Below are 24,502 nucleotides of genomic sequence, written 5' to 3'. Positions count from 1 at the left end.
AAGAACAAGGAAAAAAAGTAAATAAAGTTCTCTGACTTACCTCTAGGGGTCAGTATCTGATAGCTGATTGACCAACTATAGTGAACTCTCCTTGCTGGCTTGGCAGTTGCCCTGATGATAACCTTTGACCTTGCAGGGATCATTCCACTTGAAAACTCCAACTCTAGAGCTTTAATAAGAAAATATATTTTAGGCAGATTACTTGCCTTTGGCTCAAAAAAATAACAAAGAATCCTACAAAATAAATACTACAAATAAAATATCAAAACAATGCCTGGTACCTATGGGGTCCCCTTTTATTTCTTCCAGGTCACAATGTCCGTTAATGTCCTGGTCCACAGTCAGGGTGTAATCTAAGGCGCAGCATCCATTGTTCAGCAGCACCAGGTCACAGGATTGAGAGCTGCCCACCAGCACATCCCCCATATCCAAAAGAGGCTGCTCTGCCTGCAACATACACAGATACAGAACAGGATTGAGAGCTGCCCACCAGCACATCCCCCATATCCAAGAGAGGCTGCTCTGCCTACAACATACACAGATACAGAACAGGATTGAGAGGTGCTACCAGCACATCCCCCATATCCAAGAGAGGCTGCTCTGTCTGCTCCACAATCACAGACACAGAACAGGATTGAGAGCTGCCTACCAGCACATCCCCCATATCCAAAAGAGGCTGCTCTGCCTGCTCCACAATCACAGATACAGAACAACGCTGGTCAGGACTATACACTAGCATCTGATCTCTGCAAAATACAAAGCTCATGCTGTAATAATTACATGCAAACTTATCTTTCCCTCTCCCTAAAAACAGCATATAGTGCGCTAAATGTTGCTGACTTTCAGTAGATTTTATACGTTTTTACTTGTACGCATTATAAAAAAGTATGTTTTTTTCTGTTATTTGGAAGCATGTGCTGCCTCTTACCCCGGGAACTCAACAGAAATTGAGACCTCTGTCTTTAAAATATTCCTGACGCACTGTCTAAATAAAATAGAAATAAAAAATGGAAGTCATTAAGAAAGACCTTGTCAATTGTCAAAGTTTCTTTGGGGATCTCAGTAAAGCAACTCCATCAAAACAATCCAATTTAAGGTCCAAGATAAATCATTACTCACTGCAATGGATCCTTTTGAGCCCATACCAATGACTTTGAGGCAGAGGCGTGTTTTTTTGCTGGGTTTGGGGCTGCAAGGTTTCCTCGCCGCCCAAAATGTCAGGCTGGTCTTCAGGAGATACTGCTTCTCTTCTTGGGGTGAGAAGCACCAAGCCTGGACCTGGAACAAGAATCAGAGAACAATGTCCAATACAAAATACTTCAGGTATCTCAGTAGCAGTCCTGTGTCACCATCAACAAACTTCAAACTCACAGAAGTCACAAGCCAGGTGGGCAGGTAGCATATGAGTCTAATGATGATACTCACTTGGGATTCATTGGGTTGAATGATGCCCCCATGTGGAGTTACAGAGAGGAGCATGGAGTCTATACTCTGTATCTTCCACTCAAAGCGCAAGGGCAGTCTTGTCACATTCTTGATAATGTAGGTGCGCTCTGATGAAGATCCCACACACGTTGGCTTGAAGAACAGAGTCCCATCACCCTCCAGGGCAATCTTTGGCTTCTCCATTGAACTCAGGACAATGATCTCCTGGAGCATTTAGGGAAAGAGAGGAAGGCATTTCACAAACCCTTCCCATCAAAGAAATTGTGACTCCCTGTGGCAATGTGCCCCACCCGTGTGTATTTTTGTGTTTTATGTTGTATGTTGTGTGTGTTAATGTTGGTTTATTGTAGTTGGTACACGGGATATAATGTGGGTAATGAGCATGAGTGTTTAAAATGTATAATTGTATTTAGGCACGGGGATTGCACTTCACTTCACGTGTATTTAAAGTACTTAATATGTGAGCACGGGATTTTCACAGATTAGTTCACGTGCTGGGATTCAAGTGAATAATTAATTGGTAATTGAATCCCAGCACAACTGTATATATAGATGCACGTTTCATTCACTCAGGGTTGTGTGTTCAGTGAGAGGATAACGGGTGTGGAGAAGGAGGTAAATAAACTAAAATAAGTGTTTAGACTCACCGTGTTTGTTTGTCTGTCCGTCCAATGTTTGTTTAATCCGTTTTATTTGTTAATTTATTTTGGCCTCTATTGCAGTGTCCTGTTTTCTGTTTAAACCTTTGATTTTGCGGCTCAGTTTCACTCATCCCTACTGTCTGTCTGTGTTTCTTCCGGGTCTGACGTCACCACTCAGCCAGCCTTTTGACACTCCCTTAAAGTGGTTGTAACTTACACAATCATGCCATACATCTTGTCTGTTTTAAACCTTTAGCTACAAGGGCCTCAAATGTGACATTCTGAAAATATGTATTTTCATTTTATATCTAATATTAGGTTAAAGAAATGTCTCAGTTTCCATGCCTTACTCTCAGGAAATATGTTACTCCTGCACTTCCTAGGTCATTTCACCTCAAAGCAAAGCATGGGGTCAAAGCATGATACTGGCTGAAAGCATGTCAGTCAATAGCGGCGGCAGTTGGCTGTTCAATGACAAACAATAAGCAGTTGAAGGGATTGGAACAATCTCTTCCTCTAACTGAAATGATCAAGGAAGTGCAACACTAGCTGAAAGTATGGCTTGCCAACACAGATTTATTTAACTTCAGTGTAAAGAACTGGAAGTGCACATGCTTGGGCCGGTCCCCTTCAACACAGTTCAAACTAATTGCATATTTCATATGCTTTTGTTAAAGGCTGAAACAAACTGAGACATTAGACAGTTAAGCACGAGAGATGTTTTACAAGAAGACTGCCAGTCAAGCCCCACCTATGTTAGTAAGTTAGAACAGGCTGCTCCAAAGATGTGTGCATCTCTTGGTTCAAGTAGAATTAAAAAAATAGATAAAAACATTTTCAAAAACTCCTTTATAATTTACCTAATGACTCCTTCAAAATTAGACTGCCGGTACTAAGAACACAGTCATGTTAATTCCTCTGCTGTGGAGGTGCTGTATGTAGAGTACCTGTATGGATCTTGGTGAGTAGTTTAGCTGCAGTGGGATGCTGAGTTTGTGAATCTTGCCCTCACTGGGTGTTGTCTTGAGTGTGAAGATCTGGTGAGCCCCTGGCAGGACCATCCCACTGGTGGGTTTGACTGTGACTGTGGGGCTGTGCTGGGTATCTAAGCTGAAGGTGATGGGCAAGTCCCCAGTGTTTTGGAGGAGCAGGGATCTATACGTTGTAACTTCCTGTGGCACAGCTGGGAACACCTGGAGAGCAGAAATCAGAGGCCTCTGGTTTATTATGGTTTGCAATATTTATTAATAGGCTTTAACATATCTGGGATTTACAATGCTTTCACTATGCTTTATTACATTTTGTTATGATTTTACAATGGAAAACTTTTATAAGGGCTGTTAGCTTGCATTTCACAGAAATACACAAGAAGAATACTAGCCAAAACAATTGTCTAGTTGGCTTTCTTATTCCCCTGTTTCCACTGCCACTTACCACTCGAGGAGACAGCAGGGAGTAGTGGGGAATGAAGTGCTCTCGTCCTGGCTGGAAGGTGTGTCCGCTAACCCTCACTGTCAGGCACCAAGGTGGGCAGAGAGTGCAGTCCTTTATATGTCGGTGGTCTTGCATTACCTGAAAATACACAAGAGAAAGCAGACTGGATAAGGGGACTGTGAGATAACTATAGGGTCTATGAAACAGTCACTTGCATCATGTTACACAATATTAGAAACAAATATTTAGCATACATCCCCATTAAGTTGTGCATCTAAAATTAAGCCATTAGGATACTGGCAAATGAACACCATGTCCCACAGCCATTGTATGTAAAAACATAATTGTTAGATACATTTGGAACAGGTTACTCCTGTCTCCATATTGTAGGTGTTTGTGTTAATTGATGCCATGTAATTCCTAATTTACTACAACATCCATTTTTTTTTTTTAAATTCTCCTAGTGTTTTAGATCCTACTACTCCATGCAAAAGAGTGAGTCCTACCTTTTGTTCTGAACATAAACTCAGCTTCCATTTATGCCCTCTCATCCTACTCTGTGCTAAATCTGAAGTAATGCCTTGGGTTAAAGGTAACATCATGCATTTTGTGTAAACACTGCAGGGTTTAGGTCAATTGTCCCATCGTTTCCTTTTTTTTCCTAGACTCATTACAATAAGCTGAACAAGTGATTTATTTAACTGTTTTTTTCACTGTATGACCACTACTTTCTTTTAATAGAGCTATAAACACACACCTTATAAGAGGCAAAACACTCCAGTTGTGCTCCGTAGAGCCAGTTGTCCCTGCTCGGGGTGAAGCTGACCCGGAAGGCTGTTGATTTGAGTGGAGGAAGGTCGCAGGTTTCAGGGCTCACACTGAAGGGGCTCCCCTTTGGAGCGGTCCACACCACAGTCAGCTTTCCCTTGGTGTGATTGGTCAGGCAGAGGGGGCTGGACTGGGGGGCGCTGTGGAACAGGAACTCCTGGGTGTCAGCAGTGACATGGGCTGAAAAGTGGTTGGCATCAGTGTTGTACCCATCATCAAAGTATTCAGTCAAGCAGTCCACCACAGGCAGGGGTTTAGCTGGGTTGCTTTCATGGTCCTAGACAGATAATAAAACTGGATGTTTCAGATCACTGCAATTAGATTTGTCACTGGTATACTTTATAGAAACAGTCATGGTGTTTTATATAATCTGTTGAATTGGCCCTCCCTGAATATGTCTTAAGCATTAGTACATACTAATTTATTGAACATAGATTGGCAAAACACATGGTTACCTTCAGACATGATTGAGATTTTCCTCAACAGTGAATCAGTTTAGGTCGAATACCAAGGTCTCAAGACAGACACCCTACTGAATTCTCAGATGGTTGGAATACTCCTTCAAAGAGGTTGAAATGAACTACTTTTGTATCTGTTTAACTTTTTAATCATAATGTAGACACAATGCTGGTGTATACTTGTATTTGTTAAATTAGTGAGCACCAGTGTTGTACTTCATACAGAACAAAGCACACTGTTATTTGTTTGTATTGTTAGATACTGCTTTTTATCTGTCACATTTGCTTGTCATTTTTATGAAAGCCGCTGCAGTATTGTGAGCCTCTTAAGGCCGCTACACACCAGACGCGATGCGACAAGCGATAATGTGCAGCGATGCGACAAAATGAATAGAATCTATACTTTTCACCACAGGCGACACAACAGGCGACACAACAGGCGACACGACAGGCGACACGACAGGCAACACCACGGAGACACTGAAGCATCGCAAAATAAATAGGATTGAATCCTATTTTTGGCTATTATGTCACACGAATTGAGGGAATTGAGCAATTAGAGAACCATTTCAATGCACGGTGTCCACCAGGGCGAAGCAGAGGCGAGACTGCAGAGTCTGTAGTTATCTTATCTTATCTCCCTTTTTAAATATGGGTATTACATTTGCAACACGCCAGTCAGCTGGGACTTCCCCTGTCTTGATTGATTTGTGAATAATCTTTTCCAGTAGCTTGGCCATGACCTCCCTGGTTTCTTTAAGCACTCTTGGTGATGACCTCGCTGGTTTCTTTAAGCACTCCCTGGTGACCTCCCTGGTTTCTTTAAGCACTCTTGGTGATGACCTCCCTGGTTTCTTTAAGCACTCTTGGTGATGACTTCCCTGGTTTCTTTAAGCACTCTTGGTGATGACCTCCCTGGTTTCTTTAAGCACTCTTGGTGATGACTTCCCTGGTTTCTTTAAGCACTCTTGGTGATGACCTCCCTGGTTTCTTTAAGCACTCTTGGTGACGACCTCCCTGGTTTCTTTAAGCACTCTTGGTGATGACCTCCCTGGTTTCTTTAAGCACTCTTGGTGATGACCTCCCTGGTTTCTTTAAGCACTCTTGGTGATGACCTCCCTGGTTTCTTTAAGCACTCTTGGTGATGACCTCCCTGGTTTCTTTAAGCACTCTTGGTGATGACCTCCCTGGTTTCTTTAAGCACTCTCGGGTATCTGCAACCAGGGGATTTGTTAGCTTTGAGAGCCTCCAGTCCTCTTAGTACTTTTATCTGATTTATACCAAGTGCGTCTAGGAATGTATGAGAACTTTGTTATTGCTCTGTCATCCTCCACTACATTCCCCTGGTTCAGGAAGATCCACATTGTACAAGCAATGTATTTCACCAGTGTTAGATCCATGTTTGTTTATTTTTTTATTAGGTGTGTTTCTGTAAGGATTCCCCCAGATTGATTCCCTCCAGTCATACTGACCTTGGTTGTTGCTTGGTTTTATAAATGCTAGTCTGCTCTTCGTGGTGGGGGAAGGATGTGAATGTCTTAAGATTTCCATTACACGAGAGTAGATGTTAAAACTTCATGCTGATTTGAACTCGGCTCTCGCCAAGATAAGCACACACTAAGACGTAGCTTAACAGTAAACTAATGTGATCCATCTGTGTCTCCATCTATTTGCGCTTCCTTCCATATGATGATGTAGATATCCTTCTATCTGGTGTTGATGGCTGAAGTATAATGCTGGCTCCAGGGATCAGCTCATTGCATCCCTAGTGCATCAGCACACACAACGGCTGCGATGCTGGCTATGGGGATCAACCACAGTACGGTCTCCCCAGCGCATCAGCATGACAACCATCTGGATTGAGCTAAGTAGGGTACATGTCTGGGGTCTTCAAGTGGGCACCTTCCATCCTTGGTGTTTCGTCGACTAGTCCACGACACCTCAAGAGGGCTCGACGGTGATTCTGGCGTCCCAGTATCACATCTCCACTCTGGCACGCACTTGCAGATTCTTCCTGAGCAACATCCGAAGAATCCGACCCTTCCTCACCAACTATGCTACCCAGCTCCTGGTCCAGGCCCTGGTACTCTCCCGCCTAGACTACTGCAACTCCCTCCTGGCTGGCCTCCCTGCGTCCGCCACCCGTCCGCTCCAGCTCATCCAGAACTCTGCTGCGCGCCTGGTGTTCTCTCTACCTCACTTCGCCCACGCTACTCCACTACTCCGCTCGCTCCACTGGCTCCCGATCACCGCTCGCATCCAGTTCAAGACTCTTGTACTAGCCTACAGATGCCTTGATCAGACTGCACCCAGCTACCTCCAGACCCTCATCTCTCCCTACACCCCCACTCGACCTCTCTGCTCCGCCTGCACTAGAAGACTGGTTCTACCTCCGCTACGCTCCCCTGCCTCCCGAGCCCGCTCCTTCTCCACCCTTGCTCCGCAGTGGTGGAACGACCTTCCTACAGATGTCAGGACTGCCCAGTCCCTGACCACATTCCGGCGCCTCCTTAAGACTCACCTCTTCAAACAGCACCTGTAGAACTCCTCTGTTGTATCCTGGGACACTATCACCCTTCATTTAAATATGCTTTATTTGCTCTTATCTGCCCCCTATTTTACTGCATTTAATCCTGTACCTCAGAATATTGTAATCTGCCAAGTGTTTAATCTGTAGTATTTTGTACTTAATCATATCCTGATGTAAATATCACTATTTAATCATATCCTGATGTAACTTTCACTATTATCTGCTTATCATTGAATTGTGGTTTGTCACACTTGAGAATTATTGTATTTCTTGTTCTTATTGTATGACTTATATTGTAACACTTGAATGTATTTGTATTTGCTTGCGATTGTAAGTCGCCCTGGATAAGGGCGTCTGCTAAGAAATAAATAATAATAATAATAATAATAATAATAAATAACATCATATGTTGACCTGATGAGGAAACTGATCCTGCTCTGTTCCATTGAACATAGGTCTTGCCAGCCAATCTTGCATTGTTCCACACTCTCCCATCTCATCCATTCTCCCTGCTTGGCCTGGGGAAATGGCCTTTATGCACCTCATCCTCTCCTCTTGCTTTTGCACCTCGTTGACTACCAGCTTCCTCCGTTGAGCTGGGGCTGCCTTGTGCCATGTAGGAGGGGCTGAACTGAGACCAAGACCTCCTCTTCCATGCTGAACTTGCCCCATGATATCACCAATTCGAAGGGCAGCCTTTGCATCCTCCACAGCTTTCTTTACTGCACACTTTCTTCGAGTTTTCAACACAGGCGCTGCCTCCCTTACGCATTTGTCGCGTGACTCTACTAATGTTATTTCCAGTCGGACCTTGGCGCACTTAAACTCCTCGATTAGAACGGAGACTGGTAGCTGTAGTATTCCTTTACCATAAAGTCCCACTCTGCTGAGGCAGTGTGGAACTCCCAACCATTTCCTGATGTATGAACTGATTAAAGCTTCCAGCTTCTCTACTGTTGTCAAAGAAACCTCGTACACAGTCAGTGGCCACAGCAACCTCGGCAGTAGACCAAACTGAAAGCACCAGAGTTTTAGTTTGCCTGGTAAAGCGCTGCTGTCTATGCTCTTCAACCCTTCCACTGCTTGTTGTCTAACTTCTCCCACACGAACTGTGTCCTTTAGATCCCCGTCATACCATCTCCCAAGACTCTTCACTGGCTTCTCAGACACCGTTGGTATTGCCTCACCATTAATGAAGAACGTTTTATCTACTACTTTACCTTTAATTATAGAGATGCTCCTTGATTTAGTGGGCTTGAATTGCATTTGTGCCCATTCAATGTTATTGGTTAATTTGCCCAATAACCAATAAGTGCAGGCTACTGTTGTAGTCATGGTTGTCATGTCATCCATGTATGCTCGAATTGGTGGTAGTCACATTCCAGAAGCCAAGCGCTCTCCTCCCACTACCCATTTTGATGCCCTAATGATTACTTCCATTGCCATGGTAAAAGCCAGTGGAGAAATGGTGCATCCTGCCATTATTCCAACTTCTAGGCATTGCCATGTAGTGCTGAATTCTGAAGTTGAAAAGCTAAATTGCAAATCGCCAAAGTAGGCTTTCACTAAATATGTTATTGTCATCGGTACACTGAAAAAATCAAATGTTGCCCAAAGAAGTTCATGTGGAACTGAACCATATGCGTTAGCCAAATCCAGGAATGTCACATGGAGCTCCTTCCTCTCCTTTTTAGCTGATTGAGTTTTTTGCCAGATCACATTGATGTGTTCTAAGCATCCTGGGAAACCTGGAATGCCTGCTTTTTGTATTGAAGTGTCAATGAAGCAGTTCTTTAATAGGTAAGTTGACAATCTCTGAGCAATAATGCTGAAGAAAATCTTGCCTTCTACATTTAATAGGGAAATACAGCGAAACTGACTGATGCTTGTAGAATCTTTTTCTTTAGGTATAAAGACTCCACCTGCTCGGCGCCATGCTCTTGGTACAATAGGATACGTAGAACTCCTGAAGCACTCTTGTACACTCTGTACGGAACTCCATTAGGCCCTGGAGATGATGAAGCCCTTGCTTTTTTCACAGCTCGCTCTACTTCTTTCCACTTAGGTGCACAGTCTTCCATTTGGTATTCTGGTGGATTGATAGGTGGGATGTCTGAAGGAATTGACATAAGCTCCAGCCTTTTTGAATCTGTATGTGTTTCCTCCAAATATCTCTCCAGCTCAACCTTAGATGCTTTTAATGTGCCATTCTTCTCACTGGTGAATAACTTCTTTACAAATTTGAATGGGTCTTTATAAAAGTTAGCTCTCGCACGCTCCTTCTTTTTGTAGCGTTTCCGTAGGCGCTCAGCTCTGCGCAATGTTGCAAGCTTATCTTTTATGACCCTTTGTAAGAGATTGAGTCCCTCCTTCTGACTTTGTTCTGCTCTTCTCCATTGCTTCCTCAGCTGTCTCCTTTCTCTAACTAAGCGTTCAATCTCCTGCTGCGGTCTAGACTTTCCAGGAATAGTTTGTACTTTTTCCTTCCTTTTTTCAACTCCAAACCTCTCGCTTCCATATGCGTAGATGAAGTCCCCAAATTTATCCAGCTTCTTTTCAACTGTTCCACTTAACCTTTCCAACGCAAAGCAGAGATCTGTGTTTACTGTGTCCCATGCAGTTTTCTCACAAGCTCTTGGCCATGTAACTCCAGTCTTGTGCCCGTTGAGGTTCTTTTCTCTCTTATGCTGGTTTGTCTGACCGGGTTCACAAGGATCATTAGGTTCATCACTAACTGTGTCCATGCAAATCCTCCTCACGTCTATGACAGGGGTGCTGATATCCTGAGAACTGTGGTTTGCTTCCTGTCGCTGGATTTCATTCGACTGACTTGACTGACTTCGTAAGAAGTACTGATCAATGCGAGGCCCTTGTCCCTTCTCCCTCAAGCATTTCATTCTCCCTTGATGAATCTTCAAACCCTGACCGCTGTCACCTTGCTCCAGCCGCAGACACAAACCTGAGCTAATGTTAATTGAGTCTCAATGGCTGCATTCAATATTCACACCTGGTACACTTTATCTTTTTAACTCTGAATAAACTACTGGTAAATATACACTCTAAGAAAGTTTGTTTGCTGTAAACAGACTTTACATTAATACTTTTACTTCTAAATTGTGAATACACTATTCTTATGCAAATGTTTTGATAATTCATGGGATTTAAAACGTGCTGTAGTTACTTTAAAAAATAAAATAATAATGATATAATCAACCAGTAGATTAATTTTTAACTAGCCTAAAATATAGCTATTTTAGGAAATAACAGCATGCACAAATACGACTAAAATTAAGCTACACTATAGGGACTAAATAAACAGTTTTAATAAAATAAAAACACTTGATCTACCAGATATTTCCCCTGATTCTACCAGTTTTTCTTCTGTTTTTTCTCCCTATTCTGTCTGTGATTCTCTCCAATGGGGTCCCCTAGATATATTCCTTTCAGTCTTACTGCCCTTCAGTCATAGCGACAGCCTGTCATTTTACCACGTTGGTTATTGCTTTCATAAACACAAATGTCTATATTTCAGATAACTAAATCTGACAATGGTTAAACATTAAAGCATTAAAACCTTTGTCTAATGCTTAAAATCTATAGTATTAACATCCTTAATCTCAACTGAGTTGATACAAAGAGAATGAATGCGCCCCTTGCCTGCAGTGGAAGCATCAGGGCTCCACCCTGGTCCAGTTGTAGCTTGTTCTCTGCCAGCAGGCTGCTCAGGATGTCTGGGGGGTAGCAGGTCAGCCCCCTCGCCAGTTTGATGCGGTACAGGCTCAGGTGTTTGGGGAGCAGGATTGCTGGCTTCCACTGCTCTGAATGACAGGTGCCAATGAAATCCAAGAAGACAGGTTCCTGCAAAAAGCACAAATATATTCTGAAGGTTATGAGAGCAGGACTGCATCATAGAAATGTCATTTAGACCTAGTTCAGATCCAGTAAGGATTGAATTGTAGTTGCTCCAGTCCCTCATTTGTGTTTCAATGCCTGTTGTGAAGATGGTGCTGTGTTACAGATGACCAATTTTCCTATTCTGATCCCATGACTGCCATGATCTGCAGTAGTAGTTTTCTGTAACTCAAGTTGTTACAATGTTGGGCTGCAATGTGTAAGGTAGTGGGTTTGAGTAGCTTAGTGGTCAGAGTGCTGGATTGCAGTGTGGAAGGCAGTGGGTTTGAGTAGCTCAGTGTTTAGAGTGCTGGGCTACTGTCTGGAAGACAGTGGGTTTGAGTAGCACAGTCTTTATAGTGTTAGGCTGCAGTGTGGAAGGTAGTGCATTTGAGTAGCTCAGTGTTTAGAGTGCTGGGCTACTGTCTAGAAGACAGTGGATTTGAGTAGTACAGTCTTTATAGTGTTAGGCTGCAGAGTGGAAGGTAGTCTGAGGTGCACAGTGGTTAGAGAGCTGGACTATAGTTTGAAAGGAAGTGGGTATGAATAGGTCTACCCTGCAATTTAGAAATCTCCTTTTTTTCAATTTAAACATTGCCTGGATCAGTCTACAATACAGCACCCTTTCTCCAAAATTCCAAACATTAGACCAGAATGCTGTTTGAAGCTCTGTGAAAACTGTTGCTATTAAACTGTTGCCCACAGTTCTTACCATATGATGGATGAGGCAGGTCACTTTCCTGTAATAGTTCACGGGGTGGGTTGGCTGAAAGGCTAGATTCAATGTCAGGGATGTCTCTCCAGGGAGAATTCCACAGCTGTGATCTACGGAGAAGACGCTGTGGCTGCAGTCTATGCTGAACTGGAAGTATGCAGGCACATCCGAGGTATTAGTGAACTCCAGGGTACGCAGAACAGTCTCCCCAAGATTTGCACAGCCAAAATTTACCACAGAGCTCACTAGGGATACCAGAGGTCCTGGGGGAGCACAGTGAGCACACTGATAATGAGATCACTACAATACAAATATTAGCACAATGTCTGTTAGTTAACAGTCTAAGACTAAAATTCGGAGAAATAAACTGCAGACCAGCTTTTAGGTGTGAAGAGAAACCACCATCATGCCAAATTGGGTAAGGGTGTGGAGTTCTTATAAGAAGTTCAAAAGAACATTTACCATTCGGCCCATCAGTGTTCATCCAGGTTAAGCCAGGTTTACGTTTACCTTGGTGTTTTAAGATCTTGTATTATTTTCCAGCCCTTTAGTTTTGTTAAAGCACTGCCACATAGTGTCGCAATGCACATAACTTCATAATTGCAGTTTGCAGTCTGGAAACTCTCCAATAGCTGTTCATTACCTTTGCAGGTTCCAACTGCTTTGAGAACGGACTTGCTGATGTTGCCGACAGTAACCACATAGAAATATTCAATGCTGGTGACACCTACAGTCTGCGGGGAGAACTGCAGCGGGACCCTCAGTTTCCCTTCCGCCGGCACCAGGGCCTGCTGGATGTCACAAGAGAAAGCAGTGTCCATCAGGGCCGGGCCGAGAGCTCGAACAATCCTGAGGGGAGCCCTCACCTGGCACCACGAACGAGAGAGAAATCACTTACAAACAATATTATAGCAGGCTATATCAATGCAGTGCAACACCACTGTTTACCTCAACTGACCTCATTAGAAAAACCTTATAGGTATACACTGCAGAGGCTGAAATCCCTGGCAACAAGGATATTGTGAAGACGGTCGTACATACAGTATGTATTTCTCTATCTTTATATCACACCTACATTTTTGCATATATCTGGAAAACTGCTGATAAAACGTGGTTATTCCACATAATATAAATCATTTTCATTCACTTTACTTGAATACCAACACATCATTTGCATCCTAATGAAATCTAGGTCTTCAATACAACTCTTCATTGCCATTTCTTATTCAATACTATTCAGTACATACTGTTAACATACGTCATGGCCATTAACCTTTTCCTCATTACTGATAGCTCTTATTATTATAGTTTACAGCCGTAGCGAGGTAGGTATGTTACTGACTTGGTACTATATAAAAAGGCATACAGCTTTCCACTAGGAAGGTATCTTAAATGCTTTAATGTAGTAAACAGCAAACAAATTAATAAATTAGACAAGTTTCTTCAGTAGCCAAACCTTCTGAACTCTCTATGAACTGACCGGTGATGGATTGTGAATGTCTATGTATTTCTCCACAGTGCTCCCAACAGCAACACAGCCAAAATCCAGCACACTTTGCGTGTCTTCTTGCCCCGACGTCTGGGACAGATGCCCGGCTGCACTGACCAGGAGGTGCGGGTATTTAGCTTTAGAAACACAAACAATTAGACAGAGTCACACTGCATTGGCATTTATATGGAACAAATAGCATGTCCTAAGTCATTAAAAAGACAACACTGTAATAGGATTAAATAGTACTAGTAGATAGTACTACTATTTTACAGTATAAAATCCAAAAACAAGCATCTAATCATTTTATAGAATTGAAATAATCAAAAAACACTTTAGTTTAATGCTCTGTTTTTAATAAAAAAAATGCATATCTAAATATGTTATATTATACACCATTATAACTTTTCCAACCAATCAGATCGCTCCGTTGCCATAGTCACTGTACACAGCAGCTTTGCTTTCTGCAGTGTATGAAATGGAACTAGTTTAAGACTACCTTTTAATGTCTTTTTCTATAAAGTAATGGTATACAATAGCAATTATAACAAACCTTATAACTACTTGAAATAAAGTTTTGCACAATGTGACTGTGGCAGGGCAAAAGCCCTGCCGGTGTAAACAGGGGTAAGGTTGGTAGGGATGGGGTTAAATCTGCCCCTGCCAACAATCACAGTTGTGGCCATTCCCTAATTAGGTAATTGAGTGATAATTGGGGAATGGCCACACATATATAAAGGAAGTGAAATCCTTTGTGTGATGAAGGTGTTAGAGAGGAGTGTTGGTGTGTGAGTGTGAGTGTGAGTGTGAGTGTGAGTGTGAGTGTGAGTGTGAGTGTGAGTGTGAGTGTGAGTGTGAGTGTGTGTTTGTACTGTGTTTTTGGAGTACATTTAGTGAATGCCATTGCCCAGCCTGAATAGTATAATTTATTTAGTATTGTTTTAGTGTAAACCTTTTGTTTTGGCCCTCGTACCTTGTTTATTTCTTTTACTGTTTGTGTGTTAAATAAACTTGCGCATACATGCTTAAACTGCAGCTGCTTCCTGCCAGTAACAGCTTGGGCCATGACGGTATCCTGCCTTGTTTTTTACTGTCAAAACCTTTAATAACCATAAACTAAAGTGTGACTGTAACAGGGCGAGCAGCCCTGTACATTGTTTATTTATTTTTAGATCGGGGTCTCCCCCTCCGCCCCTGTGCAGATTGTTTGTTTGTTTGTTTGTATTGTTTATTATTTTTATTGTATTAGATTTATGACGGCGTAGCGCCGTGTTATTGTTTTGTTTATTTATTTATTTATTTATTTATTTATTTATTTATTTTTTTGCAGTTCAAAAGAAAGAATCGGCTGGCTGCCGTTTTTATTAATAACAAAAATAAAATAAATATTTAAACAAAAAGCACTGTGCTCACCGAGCAAAATAAAAGGGTAAACAAAAACAAATCACGAACACTAAATCAACAATAAATAATAAATAGACCATACAGGTCAGGCTGGGCAGTCGCTGTCACTGTTCCTGTATGTTATAAATTTAGTTTCAGTTTCTCGCTCTCGCTCTCTCCTTCCAACACCCCACCCTGAGTGCCGAGAGCTGCAGGCTTTTTATATCATGGCCGAGGGGTTTAACTAATTAGTAAATTATCCTATTACCCCTCGGCCACAATCTGCACGGGTTTATTAATTATTACTCCTGGCAGAGGACGAGCACCAATCTCGCCTCTGCCAGGACACGTTTTAAAAAATAAACAAAACAATAACACGGCGCTACGCCGTCATAAATCTAATACAATAAACAATACAAACAAACAAACAAACAATCTGCACAGGGGCGGAGGGGGAGACCCCGATCTAAAAATAAATAAACAATGTACAGGGCTGCTCGCCCTGTTACAGTGACCCAAAAACAAGAAGTGCTAAAACCATTCTAACTTATTAAACTGTGTTTGCAAGGCAATTAGCTCTTACCTATTCCTCTCAGACAGATATTTTTCTGGCATTCGCCTTCACTTCCAAATAAGCATGTGGCAATATCTTCATACATCAGGGCAACCTCAGGCCGGAAGAGGACATTTATCTTGCATTGTGACCCAGGATCCAAGCTTCCATTGGCTGGGCTCAGCAGGAAAGGCTCTGGTACATTCCAGGAGAATGAAGTGGGAAGCGTACTAGAAAACATAAAATACATTTTTGACTGCCACGCAAAATGAAAATTTGTGTTCCAGCTGTGCCATGTTAAAAATGGCAATTCTACATTGTTCTATAAAAATAAAATTACCTAACACTGTACACAAAAAAAAAAAATTATCTGGAAGGGAAATCGATAGCAACTGGGGGGTTTATGACTGTATGTTGTGAGTTTCTGAAACAGCTTAAAATACTTTGTTATTGTTAACAAATATTAACAATCATCTTTGTTAAAGATGATTGTTAATATATTTTGTTATATGTTTAGAAGGGTTATATTTACTAATGTAGGTAATAGTTTTAGGTATTTTTTAAATTATTCAGTACCATCAGCCAATCAACTTCCAGCACTAGCGGACTTCAATCAGATGGTAGATGCCTGCTGTTGCGCCACAGCACCAAATGTGAATTACATTTAAAATGAATCCGCGCAAATAGCAGCTTTTTCATTTTGACTTGCTGTACTGAAACGCAGTTCACATCTATTGGACATCAAATACTAAACAAAGACACAACTGATTCACATTTATTTTACTGTCCACCAAAATCAACCAATCAATACTTAGCAACTAACGCCCCTTTAACACAGGCATGCTCTACCCGGGTCGGAACCTACTCAGGTTTAGACACGGTATCATGCATGTTGGGTACGCGATTTCACACTGCTTTTGATAAAGCAGGGTTGACCTGGGTGACCGATGCAAGTGCACAATGCGCGTATCAATGCCCCGGAAGCAGCTTGTTACGGACGCTTCCATCGAAGCTTCTCTGGATTGAACCGTCGGCCCAAATGTTGATTAGAGCAAATGTTTCTTCATCCCTGCTGCAATCTGGTGTGTCTCGAGCAACAAAAATATGGCTAAACAGAATAAGCAGAAATATTCCTTGCGGAAGTGAAACCTTCACGCAGGCATGGCTGTTTGTTATTGCGTCGGCTCATAAACGGCCGTCATGCATTTTGTCTCGCTCAACCCAGATCAAAGCGTGTCGAACCACATCCTGAGGTGGGTCGCTGAGACCTGGGTCAACCCGGGTACAACCCAGGTACATGTTTTCACACTACGCGGGATTGTGACCCGGGCAGCCAGAAAGTGTCTTAGTCACTGATGGGCACTATCACTTAAGATTGCAGGAAACAAATCCTGAGCCATTGAACTTTCCACATCTGCATTTGAAACCGGCAACATTAAACCCAGTTGACTACAATATTTCCTTGTTTGGAGGTTCATGCTTACCTAGTATTGTGGATATGGAAGCTAGCCTCAGAGCTATCATAGGAACCGCACATTGGCACTTCAACTGACTCAGGGAACTCCAAGACATGGTGAGGAAGGGCAGCAAAGAGCAGGACAGTAAAGGCACCTTCTCCAGTTTCAAACACAATGCTGTCCGTGTGCTCACGCTGGAAGAGGAAACAAAAGCATGCTTTCATTATTTGTTATTTACATGCTATCAAATAAAACACCAATGTACACTCGCATATGATTATGCTCATACATCTACTAAAAGGCAGTGGGTGGGTGTTTTCCCTGTTTCGGGGGAATTCTTTTGTTGTAACAGAATGAAGGTGTATCAATATTGAAACTAATTTAAAAAAGTCTTTAAGTTGTAATATCATAGAAACAAACATCTAGATAGACACCCTACCCAAACTGGAAAACATACAAAAGGCTGTTCTGACATTACATGCAAACATAATTACTTGAAAATCCTTTTAAAAGAACTAAGAATTACATGATATACGGGGCCCTAATCACAAATCTTTAACTCGTGAATTGTTTAAAGAATAAAATAGTTTAATGTTCATGATATGTTCTAGACTGCTGGTTAAGAAGGTACAATATTTTCTGTGATAAAACAATATTTGGAATAAATTAGAAATCACTCTTATTTTGCTTGAATACTTGTTACCTATATTAAAGATTTATTTTTAAGTTACTCCAGTATCTAATTAACTCATATTTGTTTCCATTGTGCCATTACCGAGAAACTAAAATAGAGGACTACTAATTTAGTATTACTTTTATTACCTATGCATAATGGACTATTTTTTAATGGACTATTTCTATACGTCTATTAACTATGCTTGCTTTTGATTGCACCGATTCCATGCCAGGGGTGTTCTGCTATCATTTTAGTTTTCTCTTTACCTTCTCAAGAGGGCGGAAGGTCACTGGAAGTGAGAAGGACGTCCCTTGACTCAGGATGATAGTTTGAGGAAACAAGGTGGTGAAGAATTTGGAAGAGGGAGGTCTTAGGACACAACAAATAAAGTGAAAGTTCAGTTCACTGGTAAAATAGGAACAGATTAAATACAGTACTGTGTTGATGAAACAGTAGCTCATTGGCAGCATGCATTGCCAAGCTGTGTAAGCCTGTAAAGGACCTGGTCGCTACAGACTGTAAACTGTTTATCAGGTCTAATTGATAAAGAAAGCATTAAACAATTGACACGTGTTATCTTTTCTTGATTAACTTTTTAAAAAGTTATATTTCCCCAATCACATTTTTAAAAAAATGTTAAGATATAACAATAATCATCATGTCAGTTCAACTGCAATACACAACATAATAATCAGGATGAATACACCACCCTGGAACAGTGGAAAGTAAAGACAACCATGTTATCCATATCTAACTTCCTTGTTAAAAAATCAGTTGAATTTAGATTCTTTTAACTTTTTTTCTTTTAACAAAAGCTTTATATCTTAACATACTTCTATTTAATACAATGCAACTGTTTTAACAAAAAGGACATTGATCATTATTAATAAAGCATCCTTGGTTTATAGTAAATACACAATATTAATGAAGTGGTCTTGTCCCGTTATTAACATTTATTTTGGACAATTTCGAGAAAACTGGCTCATTTAAACAAATCCCATTCAGGGGTAGAAATTTTGCTTTATTAGGTTTAAAGTCGTGCCCGTAATTAGGACATTTGTTAGCCACATTCAATATAGCAGCTTTTAAGGGTAAAACTGATACCGGCCCAGCAAAAACATTTCTACACATTTTAACTATTAATTGGTTTGGATCAAAAGCTTTTTCCTATTAACTGTCACCAGTATGCCAAATGAAAAAAGGGACCCTGGACTTTAGGATTACTTCTAACCTACTACTGCAGGGTCAATGTGCCCGATAGAATAACATTGAACCTGTAGAGGGTGCAGATAAAGAACACCCTGATGTGTGTGTGAAAATGCATGTGAGTAGACCCACCTGAATTTGAGTTTCTGCATTTTGATCTGAATGTTTTTCAGCTTGAGGATTTTTGTGATTTCTCCTCCCAGCTCCCAGTTCTCCCAGACCAGCTGCTCCGACACCTCAATGCCAAAGAAGCAGCTCTTTCTTGGCCGCTGTCTACCAGGGCCTTCGGGCACTGCCAAAATGTGCATTCCCATCTGTGGAAACAAAACATTGAAAATAACTAATCAGGTAAAAAGGCTGATGATAAAAAGAAAGCCAAATATGTCTCACTTTGCAACATTGCAATACCCCATTGCAGTCTCTTTAAGGGATTGCTAATCCCCACAGTAGGTACAGTATTGCAACTGGAGTACTATACCAAATTACTCAGGTGAAACCAATGTATTATAAAATGATAAGTGAAATTCCTACAGTAGGTTGCAGGCAATAAAACTGTTACCTGCAAGATAGGAAGTGAAAAAAAGTTGTTTTCTTTTAGTTTTATATGCATATTCAACCATCGAGTATGTTATAATTATGGAGGAAAATATAATCTTATGATAGGATAAATGTACTCTACTTTAATCATTGAAAATGCAGTGCTATTTATATAAATTGTTTATTTTACCAGGTAAAAAAATGTTTTACAAGAGTGACCTGGAGGCAGTGGTGCATACAGACATTAGCAATACTGATTTTAAAAATAATTACAGACAGTCATTTCTTCACAACTTCACGAAACATGGGGATCCCACTATGTTAGTTAGGTTCCCTTATAAAAATGTAACATAGTAAAAGCATAGCAAAGTGTAATGAAGCATAGTGACGGCATGGTAAAGCATAGGAAAGCACTTAAGCCCAGAGAAGGCAAACCATGGTAAACTATAGTACATTTATATTATAACCATAGGAAGAGAATGGGAACACCGCAAAATGACTGTGGTAAATTCGTATAAGAGACATGCCATGGGCAGGGTACTAGTTAAGAGAAGGCTCTTGCCCCACCATTGGTTTTAACTCTTATACAGTCAATCCAATGGGGTAATAAGCAGTAAGCTAATTTCCGTTGGATTCTTGTTTGAATCCACTGGATAGACCCCTAGATGCAGAATTGCTGTTCCAGCCTTTTCCTTTTTCCTCAGGATACTGTACCTGGTCATGACTGCTGCGGTCGAGTTTCTGGAAGGGATCAGGACTTATAGGATATCTGGAAACTTGTGCCAGCATTGTAGCTCTGAAAAAAAGAGAGCAATGAACAGTTTCTAATGAAGCCCCAAGTTGCTTAAGACCTTTTAAACCAGGATCTTTGCATCAAATATACAGTATATTGGGGATAATACTAGTTTAATTGTGTAAATATTTTCCAAGTGACAAATGTTTACTATTTTTCCTAAACGTTTAACCATTGTCAAAGACATGCATGTCTCATATTAAGGTGTAGTCTTTAAAGAGCAGGAGGTGTGCAGTGTAAGGTAATGTATTGAATATTTTCCATACAGTATACACATAAATGTTGTGCTCATGTAGTCTAGTATTCACATTACTGTAATGCATCAGAAAAAAGTGACAGCACTCTCTTGATTGCATTTTGATAGGTTACACAAATTCAAAATATGTTCAAGTTTAAACCTATAAAAGCATGTGTAAACGATTGTTAATGATGGAGTCTTGTGATAAATGAGATTGGGAAGCATTTATTTCACCTATACCAACTATAAATCACCTTGCTCATTATTCAAGAAACATTTGGTCATCTACAAGTAGTTATGTTATGCTTTTGTTATGTCATGATACACAAATAATCTCTGCTCCCCATGTTGAATCTCAATGGATCTATTCAGCATAAATATCTTCAAACTACGGTTGAAATCTTTTCCCTTCCAAGCCAGTTTTTATTACCACTCGGATGGGATTTCAAAGAGCATGTTCGAGCGCTGACCACTAGGGCACGCTACTGGAACCAGCACCCAAACAGTTACTCAATAAACTTTATTACATAAACTTGGCTTTTTTCATGTATTATACAATGTTAGAGCAGACTGGATGTAAATTTATTATACCCTGTGCTCATTTCTTTATTTCCCATTTACTTAAGTGACACCGCAGGCTGGGGAAAATCTAAACCAATAAGGGTGATTACTTTAAAAGATCACACAATCTGTTCATATTTCAGTAATGAGTCTGACATTTCCTGATTGATTAAACAGCAAAGTATAAATATTTTACAGGGTCGTGCAGCTTAAGTTATTGTTCTTGATTTATAATCCATGGAATGAAATTTATTTATTTAACGGTAAAACTCTTTCAATAGCCTTTTTCAAAGACTATATAGAAGCACGTGCGAAAATAAAAAATGTGTTATAATATTGGTCATATTTTAACCTTTTACATTCCTGTTTGGGAATATGACAATAAATGAAGAACACAGGAAGGCTGTAAATCAGTGTATAACAGATTTAACGTTTAAACCATTTACATTTTCATACTCGTGTTTTTCTTATTGGTACACTGAGTGATATACAAGGACATTGGCCATAGAATACCAGGTCAATGCTCTGTTTTTTATCGTTCTCACCATAGTAGAACTAATCATCCAATATTAGGTAAACTCGGTCCTGTAGCATTCAAAGTAAACAGAAATAGATCATAATATCCATCAAAAATAAGCTCATTCTCTGGTTCCATCCATCAAAGTGGCAGAGAACCAATGTTCCGATTCGAATAAAATACAGTTAGTTAAGTACTTGGTTCCTATTCAATTTTAAGGAAATCCATTAAACTTAAGCCGTCTTTTGCAAGATTCTATTATGAATTTTTCTGTGTTAGGTAATTAACTGCAAATACCAAAATACATTATTACATTGTTTTTATTTTAAATGTAACATTCATTTTCACTTACATTAAGTTGTTGTAAAAGACAGTATATGTTACTACAGTACTACTATCCTGATGTCACTATCACTATTATCTGCTGTATTGTTGAATTGTGGTTTGTCACACTTGTACTTTGCTTGAACAAAAGTTATTGTATTTCTTGCTCTTATTGTATTACTTGTATTTTAACACTTGAAATGTATTTGCTTACGATTGTAAGTCGCCCTGGATAAGGGCGTCTGCTAAGAAATAAATAAATAATAATACAACTGTACTGTAAAAAATAATAAGCGTATTAAAAAATATGGGGAAAAAATGAGATCCTTAATGAGATCAACCTATGAGATCCCCAACGGTGCATTTTGAGTGAAATGATAAAATTACTACTTTGTTTATTGTTTGCACTTTGATTTTCGCAACTGTTTAAACTTCAACAATTTTAGTATGTGTATAACTGTTCAATTTCTGTTTGTACCGAGTTCATTTTGTTTGTATTAATTTTTTTTTGGGGGGGAGGGCAGTTCACAAATAAATATAAAATTACTAAATAAACGTTTGTATTTTCATACACATCTTATAAAATCAAATACAAATAAAAAAAAGATGTTCCAATATCAGAATATCCAGTTCAGTACCTGTTTTCACTTTTTACAGTACCCTCCAACAGGAGGAATGCATGTTTACTCAGCATTGATTTGATCACATTACCCTACCCAGATAAGCCCCCCCGTATACTGTATTAGAGCAGTGGTTCCCACTTGAGTAAACTCCAGGTGGTCCGCAAACAACTCCCACAATTCAGTTAGGCAGTTTTTGCAAAACTCCATTTCTACACAATATCACCTTGTGCTACTACTATTACTAAGCAACAAAACAAACACCTTTAACCACATGATATATAATTATAAGATATGTATGTAGTCTGCATTTTTCCCCTTTATCTGCTTTCTTTTACTACGGGTGTTATAAATTAATATATATTACAGCTCTCTTTGATGCAATACCAAGCATTGCATTCAAAGCTGCAATTAACTGAAACAGCTTTCTAATGTGAAACAAATACTAGCTAAACAACTTACACACTATGAAGGCACATTTCTCTTGTCAAAATTACAGACTTTTTTGCGAGCAAATTTTTTATTTTATTTTTTACTCTACATGTTGCATTCACATAATTGCACATCTTTCTAATCTGTGCTCGTTCTTCACTGTTTAGGAAAAAAAAAAAAAAAAAAAAAAAAAAAACATGATCTGGTTGTCACAGCCTTTTCGCTCTGCATAAAAGTAGCATATTGCATTGGATATTCCTAAATGGAATGACTAAATTAAAACAAACAAATAAACAAAAAAAACATTAAAACCACAGTTTTAGTGCTTTTTCAACAATATAAAATATGGGCTTCAGTGTTGTCAGTGATATAGGAATAGACCTATTATATCCATACGCTTTTGGAGAGGTTAGCTGCATACTGTAACAGAAGTTAATGTGAAATAAAAAGAGGCTATATTTGTTGCTTGACTTGTGAACTGTACCTTAGTGTGAAATATTTCAGCTCCATGTTATTATATGGGTTTTTCAGCCAGGTTTAATATATGCCAAAAGGAAATTCTATTAACACTACTTCTGGAAATAATGTGTAAAGTCTGTTCATCTTTAACCAAAATGCTATAAATCCTATCGACTGTGTTCCACCAATCCTGTTTAATTTACACATCACAGACCACCAGAAGTGGTAAGTAACATCCTGTACACTCTCCAATAATTTTTACATTTTTGCTTCCAACCAACCAACCCCCCCCCCCCCCAAATGGTTTTCTGCAATGGTGACTGGCAAGTGTAACAATATAGAACTTACAAGTGAGGTTAACATTTTAACAACACCCCTCTATTCTTAGCAAGGGAGAAATCTGTGTGACACAAGCCTGCTCTGTGCTTAATTAATACCCACACACTCATGAACCGGCTTTCTCGCTTTCTCTTTCTCTCTTCTCTCTCTCTCTCTCTCTCTCTCTCTCTCTCTCTCTCTCTCTCTCTCTCTCTCTCTCTCTCAATGAGTTCCTATGGGTAAGAAAATGCAAATAATATAGATAGATAGATAGATAGATAGATAGATAGATAGATAGATAGATTTTTTTTGCACCATGCCACGAGACTGATACATAATTACAATTATGTACCGGTATGGCTGTCTTTTTATTACGTTGTAATTATCTTACATAGATTTCGATTACGGTATGAATATTTGTTCGATGGAGTAGTACTTGAATTTGCATTCGATAATAAAAACAAAATAGGAAAAAGAAAGTAGTAAATAAATAGAGGAAAAGGGTATTGTAATTCCAATTTGAATCCAGTTTTACGATATGATTATTATAGTACTAGGGTTGTTTATTGCCTATAAAACGTGCACAGCTTCGCTGAGAAATATAAAAAGAAGAACCGCTTAAAATAACGTGATATACTTACCTTTTTCCAAATAAATAAGGACTCCCCTTCCGCTGAACTAGATACAAACGCTAATCCTGTCACCATGGACACACTTTGTTTACATAGCAACCACGGCGGCCGAAGAGGGACTTGCCGCAGGTGGGGATACAAGCGAAAGGGAACAGAGAAAATTGTATATATAAAAAAAAAAAAAACTAATTTAAAAAACTGGCAGGTAAGTTTAAGTGCAAGATGATATTTTAAATTGTATAAACTTTATAACACTACTCCTAGTAAAACCTTGAACATATGGTTACATTTGTATGATAAAGTATTTACAAAAAAAAAAAAAAAATCCATCTGTCACAGAGGAAAACATATAAAAAACAATGTA

At 39.8% G+C, this 24,502-nt stretch overlaps 1 protein-coding gene across 1 annotated transcript in view; it reads right to left on the bottom strand.

Annotated features, from left to right (window-relative positions):
- cfap65 (cilia and flagella associated protein 65) overlaps positions 1-24,218 on the bottom strand; it is a 52,868-nt gene extending 28,650 nt beyond the window's left edge. Inside the window, exons 1-17 of the mRNA XM_034000404.3 lie at positions 24,148-24,218; positions 19,959-20,040; positions 18,840-19,021; positions 17,768-17,870; positions 16,853-17,019; positions 15,399-15,598; positions 13,424-13,569; positions 12,587-12,809; positions 11,941-12,206; positions 10,995-11,195; positions 4,279-4,626; positions 3,522-3,659; positions 3,035-3,280; positions 1,426-1,650; positions 1,120-1,278; positions 282-447; positions 41-169 (exon numbers count right to left, since the gene is read on the bottom strand). Of these exons, the coding sequence (XP_033856295.3) occupies positions 41-169; positions 282-447; positions 1,120-1,278; positions 1,426-1,650; positions 3,035-3,280; positions 3,522-3,659; positions 4,279-4,626; positions 10,995-11,195; positions 11,941-12,206; positions 12,587-12,809; positions 13,424-13,569; positions 15,399-15,598; positions 16,853-17,019; positions 17,768-17,870; positions 18,840-19,021; positions 19,959-20,033 (2,974 nt within the window). The 5' untranslated portion in view covers positions 20,034-20,040; positions 24,148-24,218. The remainder of the gene's footprint in view (positions 1-40; positions 170-281; positions 448-1,119; positions 1,279-1,425; positions 1,651-3,034; positions 3,281-3,521; positions 3,660-4,278; positions 4,627-10,994; positions 11,196-11,940; positions 12,207-12,586; positions 12,810-13,423; positions 13,570-15,398; positions 15,599-16,852; positions 17,020-17,767; positions 17,871-18,839; positions 19,022-19,958; positions 20,041-24,147) is intronic.
- Positions 24,219-24,502: the final 284 nt, after the last annotated feature.

This window comes from Acipenser ruthenus, chromosome 10, assembly GCF_902713425.1.
Source record: "Acipenser ruthenus chromosome 10, fAciRut3.2 maternal haplotype, whole genome shotgun sequence".
NCBI lineage: Eukaryota > Metazoa > Chordata > Actinopteri > Acipenseriformes > Acipenseridae > Acipenser > Acipenser ruthenus.
The sequence above is the reverse complement of the archived record's forward strand: the minus strand, read 5'-3'. Positions and strand labels throughout refer to the sequence as shown.